Source organism: Geotrypetes seraphini, chromosome 4 (genome assembly GCF_902459505.1).
Source record: "Geotrypetes seraphini chromosome 4, aGeoSer1.1, whole genome shotgun sequence".
In the NCBI taxonomy this organism is placed as follows: domain Eukaryota; kingdom Metazoa; phylum Chordata; class Amphibia; order Gymnophiona; family Dermophiidae; genus Geotrypetes; species Geotrypetes seraphini.
Genome location: NC_047087.1, coordinates 292,821,802 through 292,834,472, shown reverse-complemented (window position 1 = coordinate 292,834,472; position 12,671 = coordinate 292,821,802). Strand labels below are relative to the sequence as shown.

Here is a 12,671-nt window from a genome sequence, read left to right as displayed (position 1 = left end):
TGTTGAAAGTAACAATGCACAACATAATGAGATGCAATTACATTCAAAACACCTTTTGTTATGTTCTTTATTCTTATGGAGTTCCTTTTCTTTGTCTTGAATCATTGCTGTGTGTAAATCGTTTAGATCCCTAACTGGTACAGGTGGTATAGCAAGCAAATAAATAATAAATTGAATAAACATGTAGCTTCACCAGGAAAAATAACACTAGGTGAAAGCTGGCATTTTTTCTTACCTGGGAGCATTGGGCCACTAATATATAACCTGAAACTCAGTTTAAAGAGGCACTCAGACAACTGCAGTCTGGGTTCCAGGACCTCTTCCCTCCTCTCCAGTCATAATGGGTAATGAGCATTCCAGCCCACCTCCAGTCTCACCAAGATATTTGATGGTCTTGAAGTCACTTGCCCTTATGGTAGCATGGTCTATAGCAGTAGTACCATAAGACTATCACTAGGGTTGCAGTTGCCGTTTTAGATCTGATACTGGCAGGTATGTGCTCTGTAACTATTGTTGTGATGTAGGCCTGGAAGAGTTTTTTTGTTTTGGGGGTTTTTCCATTATTTTTGGAAGGGTGAGGGAGAGATAGTGGTGGGGCTTGAATGTTTATTTAATGGATCTGGGAGATCTTTGCTGCAAGAGGGGGAACCTGAGATCTGGACCATGGTTAACTTTTACAGTGTTGGCCCCTTAGCCTTCCTGGAGTTATTGATCAACATGTTAGCAGCTGATGCTCCCTGAGAGCAGAAACACAGGATATGAAGTTTATCATAAGATGGCTTATTCTTTAGCACTCTCCAGACCAGTAGAGGTTAACTTTACGAATGGGTATATATCTAATCATGACCAGCAGGTGGAGACTGAAAACAAAACTTTGGGACAGTATATACTATCCTCCCTTCTCTATTTCCCTCAGTCTTCTTTCAGTCTCCAGCAGGTGTTGAGTGATCTGTACCCATCTCCCTTGGTAGGGCTGTTGGAATTTGTTTAGGGGGTTTATTGTCCCTGTTTTTGGCCGGACGGAGCTTGGGCGGACTCTGTTTGGGGGTTCGTCCGACCTCGGGGGTGTCAAACCCGGCGGGTCTCGAGCGGGGTCCCTCCCCCCACTTCCTCCACCTCCCCACATTTTTTTAGAGGAGCCTCAGCAGTAAGCCTTGCCCCCTAAATCAAGCAAGGCATATTGCTTAGAGAGCCTGTGGAGTCTGTTCTGTAAAAAAAAAAAAAATCCTGAGGTAGTGCTGGTCTGGAGGGTTGTTTCCCTTTAAGAAAACTGTATTTTACTGTATTTTTTCAACTAACCGGCACTTTTTTTACAGCTAGGTCGCGTATGGAGCAATGAGCACTTCTAAAGGGAAAAAGTGCTCATTGTGCTCCAGACGCGAGGCACTCGCGGCCGGCCTGTGCAAGCGGTGTTCAGGCCGGTGCGGTGGAGGAGCTCCGTCGGCAGCGGCTGCAGGCGCCCAGAGCTCCCCGCCGATGGTGCCTCGCGAGTCGGCAGGGAACGGTGGGGAAGCCCGGTCTTCTCCGTCCGCCCTCGGAGGGATTCCCCGAGCCGCCGATGGTCGGGTTTTGGAGGATTCCCTCTCAGCTGATTTTTTGACAGCTGATGCCGGCTTGCCTGCTTTAGCGGCTGAGACTGTTCAGGTTTCTCAGCCGCTTCAGGCTATGGAGGGAGCTTTTTTGGCGGCAAAACCGCCATCTTCTCTGTCTGGCCCCTCCATTTTATCTTCCACCTCAGGTGACCTTCCCCCTGTTTTGACTATGCAGGGGCAGGTTTCTGCTGGGTCCCCTGCTGTGGCAGGGAGTCCCTTGGGACCCTCGGGGGGGTTTTTCTCCTGATTTTTTCTTTTCTTTATGCAGAGCCTATTTTCAGGTGGCTGGGGGTCCCGGTTGCGCCCAGGGGGTTTCGGGGGGTGGGGTTTCCTCCGCGCTCCCTGCGGCTTTGCCTCTCTCGTCTGACGTGACGTCCCCTCCGCCACCTCCCTTGTCCAAGCGTCCGCGGGTGTCGTGGGACGAGGATTTGTGGTCGGAGGAACGTGTCGGTCTGGAGGAGGACCTGGACCCTTCTGAGGAATTCCAGGACCCTCTGGAGGGGACGGAAGCTGGCGGCGGGTTGTCGGGTTTCCCGTTCTCCGGTGAAGAGGCGTCTGTGGTGCGCCTTTTTCAGAGAGATGAGCTGCCTGACCTTATTCAACAGGTTTCTTCGGTTTTGCGTTTTGAGGACGCGCCGCCGGAGACTCCGCGTGTGGGGGACCCTCTGTTACGGGGGATCCGTTCCGTTTCCCGCTCTTTTCCTATGCATCAGGATATTCGGGATATTATTCTGGAGCAGTGGAAAACGCCGGAGACGCCGTTTCGGCTGGCGCGCAGCATGGCTCGCCTGTATCCCATTCCAGAAGGGGATCGGGCTTCGTTAGCTTCGCCAGTCGTTGATGCGGTGGTCTCGGCAATTTCTAAGCGGCATACCGTGCCTGTTGAGGGCGGTTCTGCCTTGCGGGACTCCGAGAAGCGCAAGTTGGAGAACATTCTTAAGCAAAATTTTCAGGTTTCTGCTTTTGGGGTCCAGGCGGCTATTTGTGGGGGACTGGTCGCTCGCGCCGTGTTTCGGTGGGCGGAGCGTGTCTTGGATCGGGAGTCTGATGACTGGTCTCTGGTGGATCAGGAGGTAGCGAAGATTGAGATGGCTGCCTCATTCCTCTCAGATGCTCTATATGACTTGGTGCGGATCTGGGCTAAGTCTATGGCTTTTGGCGTGGCCGCAAGGCGTGTGTTGTGGCTGCGCGCTTGGGCGGCGGATGCTGCGTCCAAAGCTAAGCTTACTAAATTTCCCTTTCGGGGGTCGTTTTTATTTGGAGAGGACTTGGATAAGTTGATTCAGACTCTGTCGGACTCGAAAGTTCCCCGTCTGCCGGAGGACCGTGCCCGCCCTGCGTCTCAGGGTGGTGCGGCCCGGGGGCGTTTGCGGGAATTTCGCAAGTATCGCCCTGGGCGTGGGGCTGCTTCTTTCCAGTCTCCGGGGTTTTCCCGGGGTCGGTTCTTCCAGCGCATGCAGCCCTTTCGGGGGGCCCGTCGGGGGGCAGGGAATCCCTCCGCCGGTTCTCCCGCTTCCCGTCCTGCACAATGACGCCTTGCCGGCGCCCCCTTTGGTTCCGGTGGGGGCCCGGCTGCGCAACTTTTTCCCCAAATGGGCCGAGATCACGTCCGATCAGTGGGTCCTGGAGGTGGTGCGGGACGGTTATGCCCTGGAGTTCGCCCGCTCTCTGCCGGACTTTTTCCTCGCTTCTCCATGTCAGACTCCTGGGAAGACACAGGCTTTTCGCCAGACCCTTCAGCGCTTGCTAGATCTCAGGGCAGTTGTTCCAGTGCCCCCTCAGGAGTGGGGCACGGGCAGGTACTCCATTTACTTTGTGGTGCCCAAGAAGGAGGGGACCTTTCGGCCCATCCTCGATTTGAAAGGGGTCAACAGGGCTCTCAAGATTCCCTCTTTCCGTATGGAAACTCTGCGGTCGGTCATTCTGGCGGTTCAGCCGGGGGAGTTTCTCACTTCTCTCGATCTGACGGAGGCCTACTTGCATGTTCCCATTCGGGCCTCTCATCAGCGTTTCCTGCGCTTTGCGATCTTGGGTCAGCACTTTCAGTTCTGTGCGCTTCCCTTTGGGCTGGCCACGGCTCCCCGGACGTTCACCAAGGTGATGGTGGTCGTCGCGGCAGCCTTGCGGTCGGAGGGCATCCTGGTACACCCCTACCTGGACGACTGGTTAATTCGGGCAAAGTCGTTGCAGGAAAGCTCCCGGGTTACGGCTCGGGTGGTGGAGTTTCTCCGGTCGCTGGGCTGGGTGGTCAACCTTTCCAAGAGTCAGTTGGTCCCGGCTCAGCGTCTGGAGTACCTAGGGGTGCTGTTCGACACCTCCTTGGGGAAGGTCTTCCTCCCAGAGGCCCAGGTGAGCAAATTGCAATCTCAGATTCGCCTGCTTTTGGCGTCCCGGTGTCCTCGGGCGCGAGATTTCCTCCAGGTCTTGGGGTCGATGGCGGCGTCCCTGGACGTGGTGAGGTGGGCGCGGGCCCACATGCGTCCTCTCCAGTATGCTCTGCTCCGGAGGTGGTCTCCCCAGAGGCACGGGATGGATGTTCCGGTTCCCCTGCGAGGCTTGGCGCGCTGCAGTCTGCGTTGGTGGCTCCAGACCCCTCACCTAGTTCAGGGGGTGGGTCTGGATCTCCCGCAGTGGACGGTGCTCCTGACGGATACGAGTCTCCTGGGTTGGGAGGCTCAGTGTTTGGGTCACTCAGCGCAGGGCACCTGGTCCGCGGAGGAGGCCGCCTGGTCGATCAACGTGTTGGAGACCAGAGTGGTCCGTCTGGCGCTGTTGGCTTTCCACTCCCTTTTGCTGGGCAAGTCGGTCAGAGTGCTGTCGGACAATGCCACGGCGGTGGCTTATGTCAATCGTCAGGGGGGCACCAAGAGCACTCAGGTGGCGCAGGAGGCGGCTCTGCTCATGGTTTGGGCGGAGTCCCATCTGCTGGACCTCTCGGCCTCTCATATAGCCGGGGTAGAAAATGTTCAGGCAGACTTCCTCAGTCGTCACTTCCTAGATCCAGGAGAGTGGTGTCTCGGCGCCGGGGCGTTTCAGTTGATAGTGCAGGCTTGGGGGCAGCCCCTGATGGACCTGATGGCCACGGGTGGCAACGCCAAAGTGCCCCGCTTCTTCAGTCGTCGCAGGGACGGGCTGGCCGAGGGTCTGGATGCTCTGGTCCAGCCGTGGCCAACGGAGGGGCTGTTGTATGTGTTCCCTCCTTGGCCGCTGGTGGGCAGAGTGCTTCTTCGCATTGTTCACCATCCGGGTTTGGTGGTGCTGGTGGCGCCGGATTGGCCTCGACGTCCGTGGTATGCGGATCTGGTGAGGCACCTGGTGGCGGATCCTCTTCCTCTGCCTCTCTCGGACGACCTTCTGATGCAGGGTCCCATTCCCATGTTCGACCCGTCTCCCTTCTGTCTTACGGCGTGGCTCTTGAAAGGGGTCGCCTTAGCAAGAAGGGATATTCAGACAAGGTGATCTCTACACTGTTGGGGTCCCGGAGGCTTTCTACCTCTCGGGCTTATGTGCGGGTTTGGCGTCTCTTTGAGGAATGGTGTCGGGCGCGGGGAGTGACCTCTTTTCGCGCTTCTCTGCCTAACATTCTAGAGTTCTTGCAGGATGGCCTGGATAGAGGCCTGGCTTGGTCTTCTCTCCGGGTTCATCTTGCGGCCCTGTCGGCCTTTCGAGGGTTGGTGTCAGGTCAGCGTTTATCGGCTCTTCCTGATGTGATTCGGTTTTTGCGGGCGGCCAAGTTGCTTAGGCCTCCCCTACGGCCCTCGGTTCCCTCTTGGGATCTTAATCTGGTTCTCTCTGTTTTGGTGCGTCCGCCTTTCGAGCCCTTGGACGACTGTTCTTTGAAGGACCTTACTTTGAAGGCGGTCTTTTTGGTGGCCATTACTTCTGCTAGGCGTGTTTCTGAGCTGCAGGCTTTCTCTTGTAGGGCTCCCTTCTTGGAGTTTTCTAGGGAGCGGGTCGTCTTGCGGCCTGTTCCTTCCTTTCTGCCGAAGGTTGTTTCTCCTTTTCATGTCAATCAATCGGTGGTTCTCCCGGTCTTGGGTGGTCGGGAGGGCTCTTCTGAGCAACGGCAGCTGCGCAAGTTGGATGTCGGTCGGGTCCTTCGCTCTTATGTGCAGCGGACCCAGGAATTTCGGAAGTCCGATCATCTCTTTGTCCTCCTGGCGGGTCCTCGTCGGGGAGCTGGCGCTTCTAAGGCTACTATTGCGCGCTGGATCAAGGAGACGATTGCTTCCGCTTATCTTCTGAAACAGCAGCCTGTTCCGGAGTTTCTCAAGGCTCATTCCACTCGGGGTCAGGCGGCTTCTTGGGCTGAGTCGTCGCTCGTGCCTCCAGTGGATATTTGTAAGGTCATTATCGGGTTGATGTGCAGACGCGTCGGGACGCGGTGTTTGGTGAGCGTGTACTGGTATCGGCCCTTCGGGGGTCCCGCCCATGAGAGGGACTGCTTTGGTACGTCCCATTCGTAAAGTTAACCTCTACTGGTCTGGAGAGTGCTAAAGAAGGAGAAATAAGGTTCTTACCTGCTAATTTACTTTCTTTTAGCTTCTCCAGACCAGTAGAGGTCCCCACCCTGTCTGTTGTTGTTGGGGCTGTTTCGCGGGCAGTTTTTGTTTTTTGCTGCGGGTTCTAATATTTTTCTAGGGCCGGGGAGAATTAAAGAACAGCGGCTGTGGCTCGGCTGGCTTAGCTGGCGAGCTGTGGGGACATTTTCCTTCGGGTATTTCTCCTCTGCATTTTCCAACAGCATTTGGGTATGTTATTTGTTACTCCAGTTCGGAGTATTGTTTTCTTCCTGTTTTTCCAGTTCTTGGTTCTGCTTGGCTATTCGGCAGACTGAGGGAAATAGAGAAGGGAGGATAGTATATACTGTCCCAAAGTTTTGTTTTCAGTCTCCACCTGCTGGTCATGATTAGATATATACCCATCCGTAAAGTTAACCTCTACTGGTCTGGAGAAGCTAAAAGAAAGTAAATTAGCAGGTAAGAACCTAATTTCTCCTTCTTTTTTATTGCTGGAGTCGCTAACCTGCAGTAACTTCGTCTCTCCTTAGTGATCAGAGGCTCATTGTAGCTTCCAAAGTATATATAAAGTGAAAATCTGTTATGTAGAACTAATTGTGATTGTGACCAATTTTTTGAGCCTCTTTATTATTACACAGGTCTTAGGTTCTTTCATGGAAAGTTGATAAGTATGCATGGGAGTTGTATCACTCATATATATTATCTCACTCATATATTATCAGGACTATCCAGAAATGCTGGCTGTTTTGTAGTTCTCAAGGACCAGAGTAGATATGTACAGACAAGGATTCTTCTACTAGAAGAAATTTGAATCCAAATTTGCATCTTGAAGGTGTCTCTTTATAAAGTGGCTATGGTCATGGGCTCCTTCTGCCAAATACGTATAGTTTTTACCACTGATTTAGCAAATTCCATTTACTAATTTTTACAATTGCACATTACAAACTCTTGCTTTTATAGCATATTTATGCTTTACTATGACTGATTTTTTAACTTAGAAATATTTACGAACGCTATGCCATACTCTGGAAAAGCATGTGAAGTGTGATATCCGGGAAGATGCTCGGCTGTTGTACAGAACAAAGGTAAAAGCATCTCAAGAGAATTTTCTGCAGTTTACTGTAAGAGGCATGTGATTACTAAGACTTGCTCGATGGCAGTGACCCTACTAGAAACTAGAATATGCTTTATAGGATTATGTCCTTTGGTCCTGATTTTATATATAGTACCAAAAAAATTGATGCTGACTAAAATGGGCAAGACTAAAAATGAGATCTAAGGTTAAGATTTAGGACTCATGATAAGATGGTGAGTAGAATCTAATTTAAAACAGGACCAATTTACCTAATTTGCTCCCCCCCTCCTTTACAAAACAATAGCATGGTTTTTAGCGCCAGCCACAGCAGTAATGGATCCGACACTCATAGGAAATCTATGAGCGTCTGAGCTGTTACCGCCGCAGTCGATACTAAAACCTGTGCTACTGTTTTATTAAAAAAAAGGAGTTTGGGGTGGGTGGGTTAGTGAACTAATAGGGAAAATGTTAAACAATCTCTATAAAATTGTTTTTGCATTTAAAGTGCCACAGTTTTCTTTGGAAAGGCAGAGAGAATAAAACAGATTGTAATGCCTATGTGCAATTTTGGTTGCCATATCTCAAATATAAGAACATTAGAAAAGTGTCAGTGAAAGGGAACTGAAGGTGATAAATATGGAAACATTTTCCTATGAGGAAAGGCAAAGGGTTCCTCAGATTGGAGAAGAGATGGTTATTTGGGAGATAAGATAGTGGTACTCTGTAAATCATGAGTGAGTGGAACAGGTAAACATTAGTGTAATGGTGAGTTTTCCTGCCTATTATGTATGAGACTAGGGTTCAGTTTCCCAGATGGGAGGCAAATGTATGGAATTTTTTACCCAATGAAGAATCAAAGAGGACGAGGGCTGATTCTACTACTGCTCCTCCAACTTTCTGGTCAGAGTTGCATTCTTTTCTATGGAGATTGTAGAGCAGCTGTCATATTTACATTCTTTCACAAAGCATCACAAATTAAATGTACCAGCTAGGAAAGCACTGTGTGCCTAGAATGAGTGTTTCAGATTCCCTCCCAGTGTAAAGGGTGCTTTTAGCATCCCACCAGAGCAGTCCAGATGCATAGAATGCAAAAAGTATACATTTGGTCTTCTGTATCGCTTGATAGACCGGTATACACTTCCCCCTCTGTATTCGCAAATTCCGTATCTACGGATTTGCTTATTCACGGTTTTAAAACAAAAAATGCATTTTTATTTTTCAGACTATTTTAAACACTGTAAGCCCCCCCCCCCACACACACACACACCTTAAGCCTTACCTGGTGGTCTAGCAGGTTTTTGGGGCAGGAGCGGTCTTCCCACATTCCTGCCCTGTGCAGATCGCTCGCAGGAAATGGCTTGAGAGACTACGGGAGCTCAAGGCAGCCATTTCCTGTGAGCGATCTGCACGGGGCAGGAGCGTGGGAAAATCGCTCCTGCCTGAAAACCTGGTAACCCACAAGGTAAGGCTTAAGGGAGGGGCTTTAAGGGCTTAAAATAGCCGTGGGAAGCAGGGGTTAGGGGCAGAACTGGCCCAAATATTAGTTGCCATGTTTTAATATTCACAGGCAAATTCTGCCCCTAACCCCCGTGAATACGGAGGGGGAAGTGCAGTTCCTTTACAGATGAGTTATATACCTCACTGCTACCAACAGATGGAGACTGATATCAAACTTGTATACGAGTACAGCATCCCCTATACCAGGGGTGCCCAAATGGTCGATCGTAATCAACCAGTAGATCGCAGCGGCAACGCGATTTGATTGCGTTAACTTTGCGATCTTTTTCTCCCTGCTGTTTCCCCGAGCCAGGCCTGGCACGTACAAGCGCCGGACTCACAAGACTTCACCTCTGATGTCAATTCTGACGCTGGAGAGGAAGTTCTGGGCCAGCCAATCGCTGCCTGGCTGGCCTGGAACTTCCTCCCCGGTGTTAGAATTGACGTCGGAGGTGAAGTCTTATGGGCCTGGCACTTGTACCTGCCAGGCCTGGCTCGGGGAAGCAGCAGGGAGAAATCGGCGTGGTGGTTTGGGGGGGTAGAGAAAATTGGGGAAGTGGAGAAATCGGCGCGATGGCTTGGGGTGGGGGGAGGGGGTGGAGAGAAAGTCAGAAAAAAAGAAATATTGGCTTTACAGAAGAAGGCAGTATACCCAGAGACTCATGAAATTGTCAGACAAGGTAGGAAAAATGATTTTATTTTCAATTTAGTGATCAAAATGTGTCAGTTATGGGAATTTATATTTGCTATCTATTTTGCACTATGGCCCCCTTTTACTATACAGTGATAGTGTTTTTTAGCGCAGGGAGCCTATGAGCGTCGGGAGCTGCGAGGGGCATACAGTGCAGCTCCCTGTGCTAAAAACCACTATCGCAGTTTAGTAATAGGGGAGAGGGTATATTTGTCTATTTTTGTATAGTTGTTACTGAGGTGACATTGCATATTTTAAAGTCATCTGCTTGACCTCTGGAAAAAAAAAACCCCGAATACAGATGATGATTAACATTTTCTCTGCGTACAGTGTGCTTTGTGTTTTTTAAAATTTTATTCTTATTAGATCATTTTGACTTGGTCATTTTAAAAGTAGCTTGCAAGCCAAAAAAGTGTGGGCTCCCCTGCCCTATACTAATCCAGTCTTCCTCAGTCTCCAGTAGCAGAGTGGTAAGCTAATTTTGGCTCCCCTCCCTCTTAGCCCTGTTGGATTTTTGTGTTTGGACTCCTGGTTCCCCTTTTGTGCCGGATAGAGCTTGGGTGGGTCCTGTTCGGGGATCCGTCCGACCTTGGGGGTGTTAAACCCGGTGGGTCTCATGCTGGGCACCTCCTCCCACCTTCCTCCACCTCCCCATATTTTTCTAGGGGTCTCAGCCGGCGGCCTTGCCCCCTGGTTGGTCAGCCCTCCAGCTAAAGAGCCGTGGAATCTGTTCTGTAACCCCCCCCAAAAAAAAAAAAAAATCCTGAGGTGTGCCGGTCTAAAGGGCTAATTTCCCTTTAACTGCCTTTTTCTGTGTTTTTCTCATCTAACCAACACTTCTTGCAGCTAGGGCGCTTTTTCGGCACAATGAATACTTTTAAAGGGAAAAAGTGCTCATTGTGCTCCAGACGCAAGGTACTCGCGGCCGGCCGGTGCAAGCGTTGTGCAGGCCAGAACGGTGGGGAGAACTCATCAGCAGCGGATGCCAGCGGCCAGGCCACCCCGCTGGTACCTCGCAAGTTGGATTTGGAGCGCAGGGAAACCTGGGCTTCCCCCGAGAGCCACGCGGAGGGTTCCCCAGCCGCCAACAGTCGGAGAGAAAAGGTTTCCTTTGCTGCTGGACCAGCATCAGTCGGTTCCTCGGCTTCAGTGTCAGGAAAGTACCAGGCTTTTCAGACGCGGCAGGCCGCAGGAGCTCCGTTTTTGGCGGGAACCTCCTCCTTCATCCCAGTAACCTCAGGTAACCTTCCCCCTGTTCTGGAAATACAGGGGCAAGGTATGGCAGGGTCCCCTGTTGTGGCAGGGAGTCCCTTGGGGCGGCAGGGGGTTTTTCCCCCTGACTTTTTAATGGCACTTTGTAAGACTTATGTGCTGGCGGCAGAAGGTTCCGTGTCCACTCGGGGGTCTTGGGTTTTTTTTCCACCCCTTGACATCTTCCCCGGTGCAGCAGTTTTGCTCTACTCCTCTCTCATCCCATCGGCCTAGGGTCTCTTGAGATGAGGATTTTTTTCCCAGAGGAGCAGCATGTGATTTAAGGAGGACCTGGACCCTTGGGGAGAATTCCAGGATCCTCTTGGGGGATCAAATTCCGCCAGCGAGGGGTTCGAGCAAAACCCCAGCTGGCAAAGATGCATTTGTGGTGCACATTTTTCAGCAGGAAGAGCTTCAGGAGTTAATTATGCAGGTCTCAGTTTTGCACTTTGAGGACCCCGTGTCAGAGCCCCCGTGTACGGTGGACCCCTTGCTTAAGGGGATTCGCTCTGCTTCCCACTCTTTTCCTATGCATCAGGATATTTGGGATGTTATGCTCGCTCAGTGGCAGGTGCCAGAAGCCCCTTTTCGGTTTGCGCGCTCCATGGCCCAACTGTATCCCATTCCTGAGAGGGATAGGGACACTTTGAAGTCACCCGTTGTGGACACGGTGGTCTCAGCCATTTCTAAGAGGCATACTGTGCCTGTTGAGGGCGGGGCACCCTTGAAGGTCCTGGAGGAACGCAAGTTGGAGTCTCTCCTTAAACAGAGTTTTGATGCGACGGCTCTGTCGGTCCAAGCGGCGATGTGTAACGGGCTAGTGGCTCGGGGGTATGTTCGGTGTACCCAGCATGTTCTTGACAGTAAGGAGGTGAATTGGAACTTGCTGAAGCAAGATGTGGCCAAAATTGAATCGGGTGCTTCTTATCCCTCAGATGCCATGTATGACCTCTTGCGAGCTTCTGCCAAGTCTTTGGCTCTTGTGGCAGCACACCATACCTTGTGGCTTCGTGCTTGGTTGGCGGATGCGGCGTCCAAGGCTAAGTGGACAAAGTTCCCTTTTAAAGGGTCTTATTTGGTGAGGACCTGGACCTAGAAACAGGGATGAAGTGTGAGATAATAAAATTTGCGGACGACACCAAACTATTTAGTGGAGCTTGGACTAAAGAGGACTGCAAAGAATTGCAAAGGGACTTGAACAAACTAGGGCAATGGGCGACGAGATGGTAGATGAAGTTCAACATTGAGAAATGTAAAGTATTACACGTGGGAAGCAGAAACCCGAGGTACAACTATACGATGGGAGGGATGTTATTGAATTAGAGTACCCAAGAAAGGGACTTGGGGGTAATGGTGGACATGACAATGAAGCCAACGGCACAGTGCACAGCGGCCGCTAAGAGAGCAAATAGAATGCTAGGTATAATCAAGAAGGGTATTACTACCAGAACGAAAGAAGTTATCCTGCCGTTGTATCGGGGGATGGTGCATCCGCTTCTGGAGTACTACGTCCAATATTGGTCGCCGTACCTTAAGAAGGATATGGCGTTACTTGAGAGGGTTCAGAGGTGAGCGACACGTCTGATAAAAGGTATGGAAAACCTTTCATACGCTGAGAGATTGGAGAAACTGGGACTGGAGAAGAGGAGACTTACAGGGGATATGATAGAGACTTACAAGATCATGAAGGGCATAGAGAGAGTAGAGGGACAGATTCTTCAAACTTTCGAAAAATAAAAGAACAAGAGGGCATTCGGAAAAGTTGAAAGTGGACAGATTCAAAACGAATGCTAGGAAGTTCTTCTTACCCAACGTGTGGTGGACACCTGGAATGCGCTTCCAGAGGACGTAATAGGGCAGAGTACGATACTGGGGTTCAAGAAAGGATTGGACAATTTCCTGCTGGAAAAGGGGATAAAGGGGTATAGATAGAGGATTACTGCACAGGTCCTGGACCTGTTGGGCTGCCGCGTGAGCGGACTGCTGGGCACGAAGGACTTCAGGTCTGACCCAGCAGAGGCATTGCTTATGTTCTTATGGATGGT

The 12,671-nt window shown here is 51.0% G+C and overlaps 1 protein-coding gene across 5 annotated transcripts in view; it reads left to right on the top strand.

Annotated features, from left to right (window-relative positions):
- SLF2 (SMC5-SMC6 complex localization factor 2) overlaps positions 1-12,671 on the top strand; it is a 196,864-nt gene that overhangs the window by 164,853 nt on the left and 19,340 nt on the right. For all 5 annotated transcript variants that reach the window (XM_033941811.1, XM_033941813.1, XM_033941809.1 and 2 more), the window contains one exon: positions 7,111-7,197. In XM_033941811.1, the coding sequence (XP_033797702.1) occupies positions 7,111-7,197 (87 nt within the window). The remainder of the gene's footprint in view (positions 1-7,110; positions 7,198-12,671) is intronic.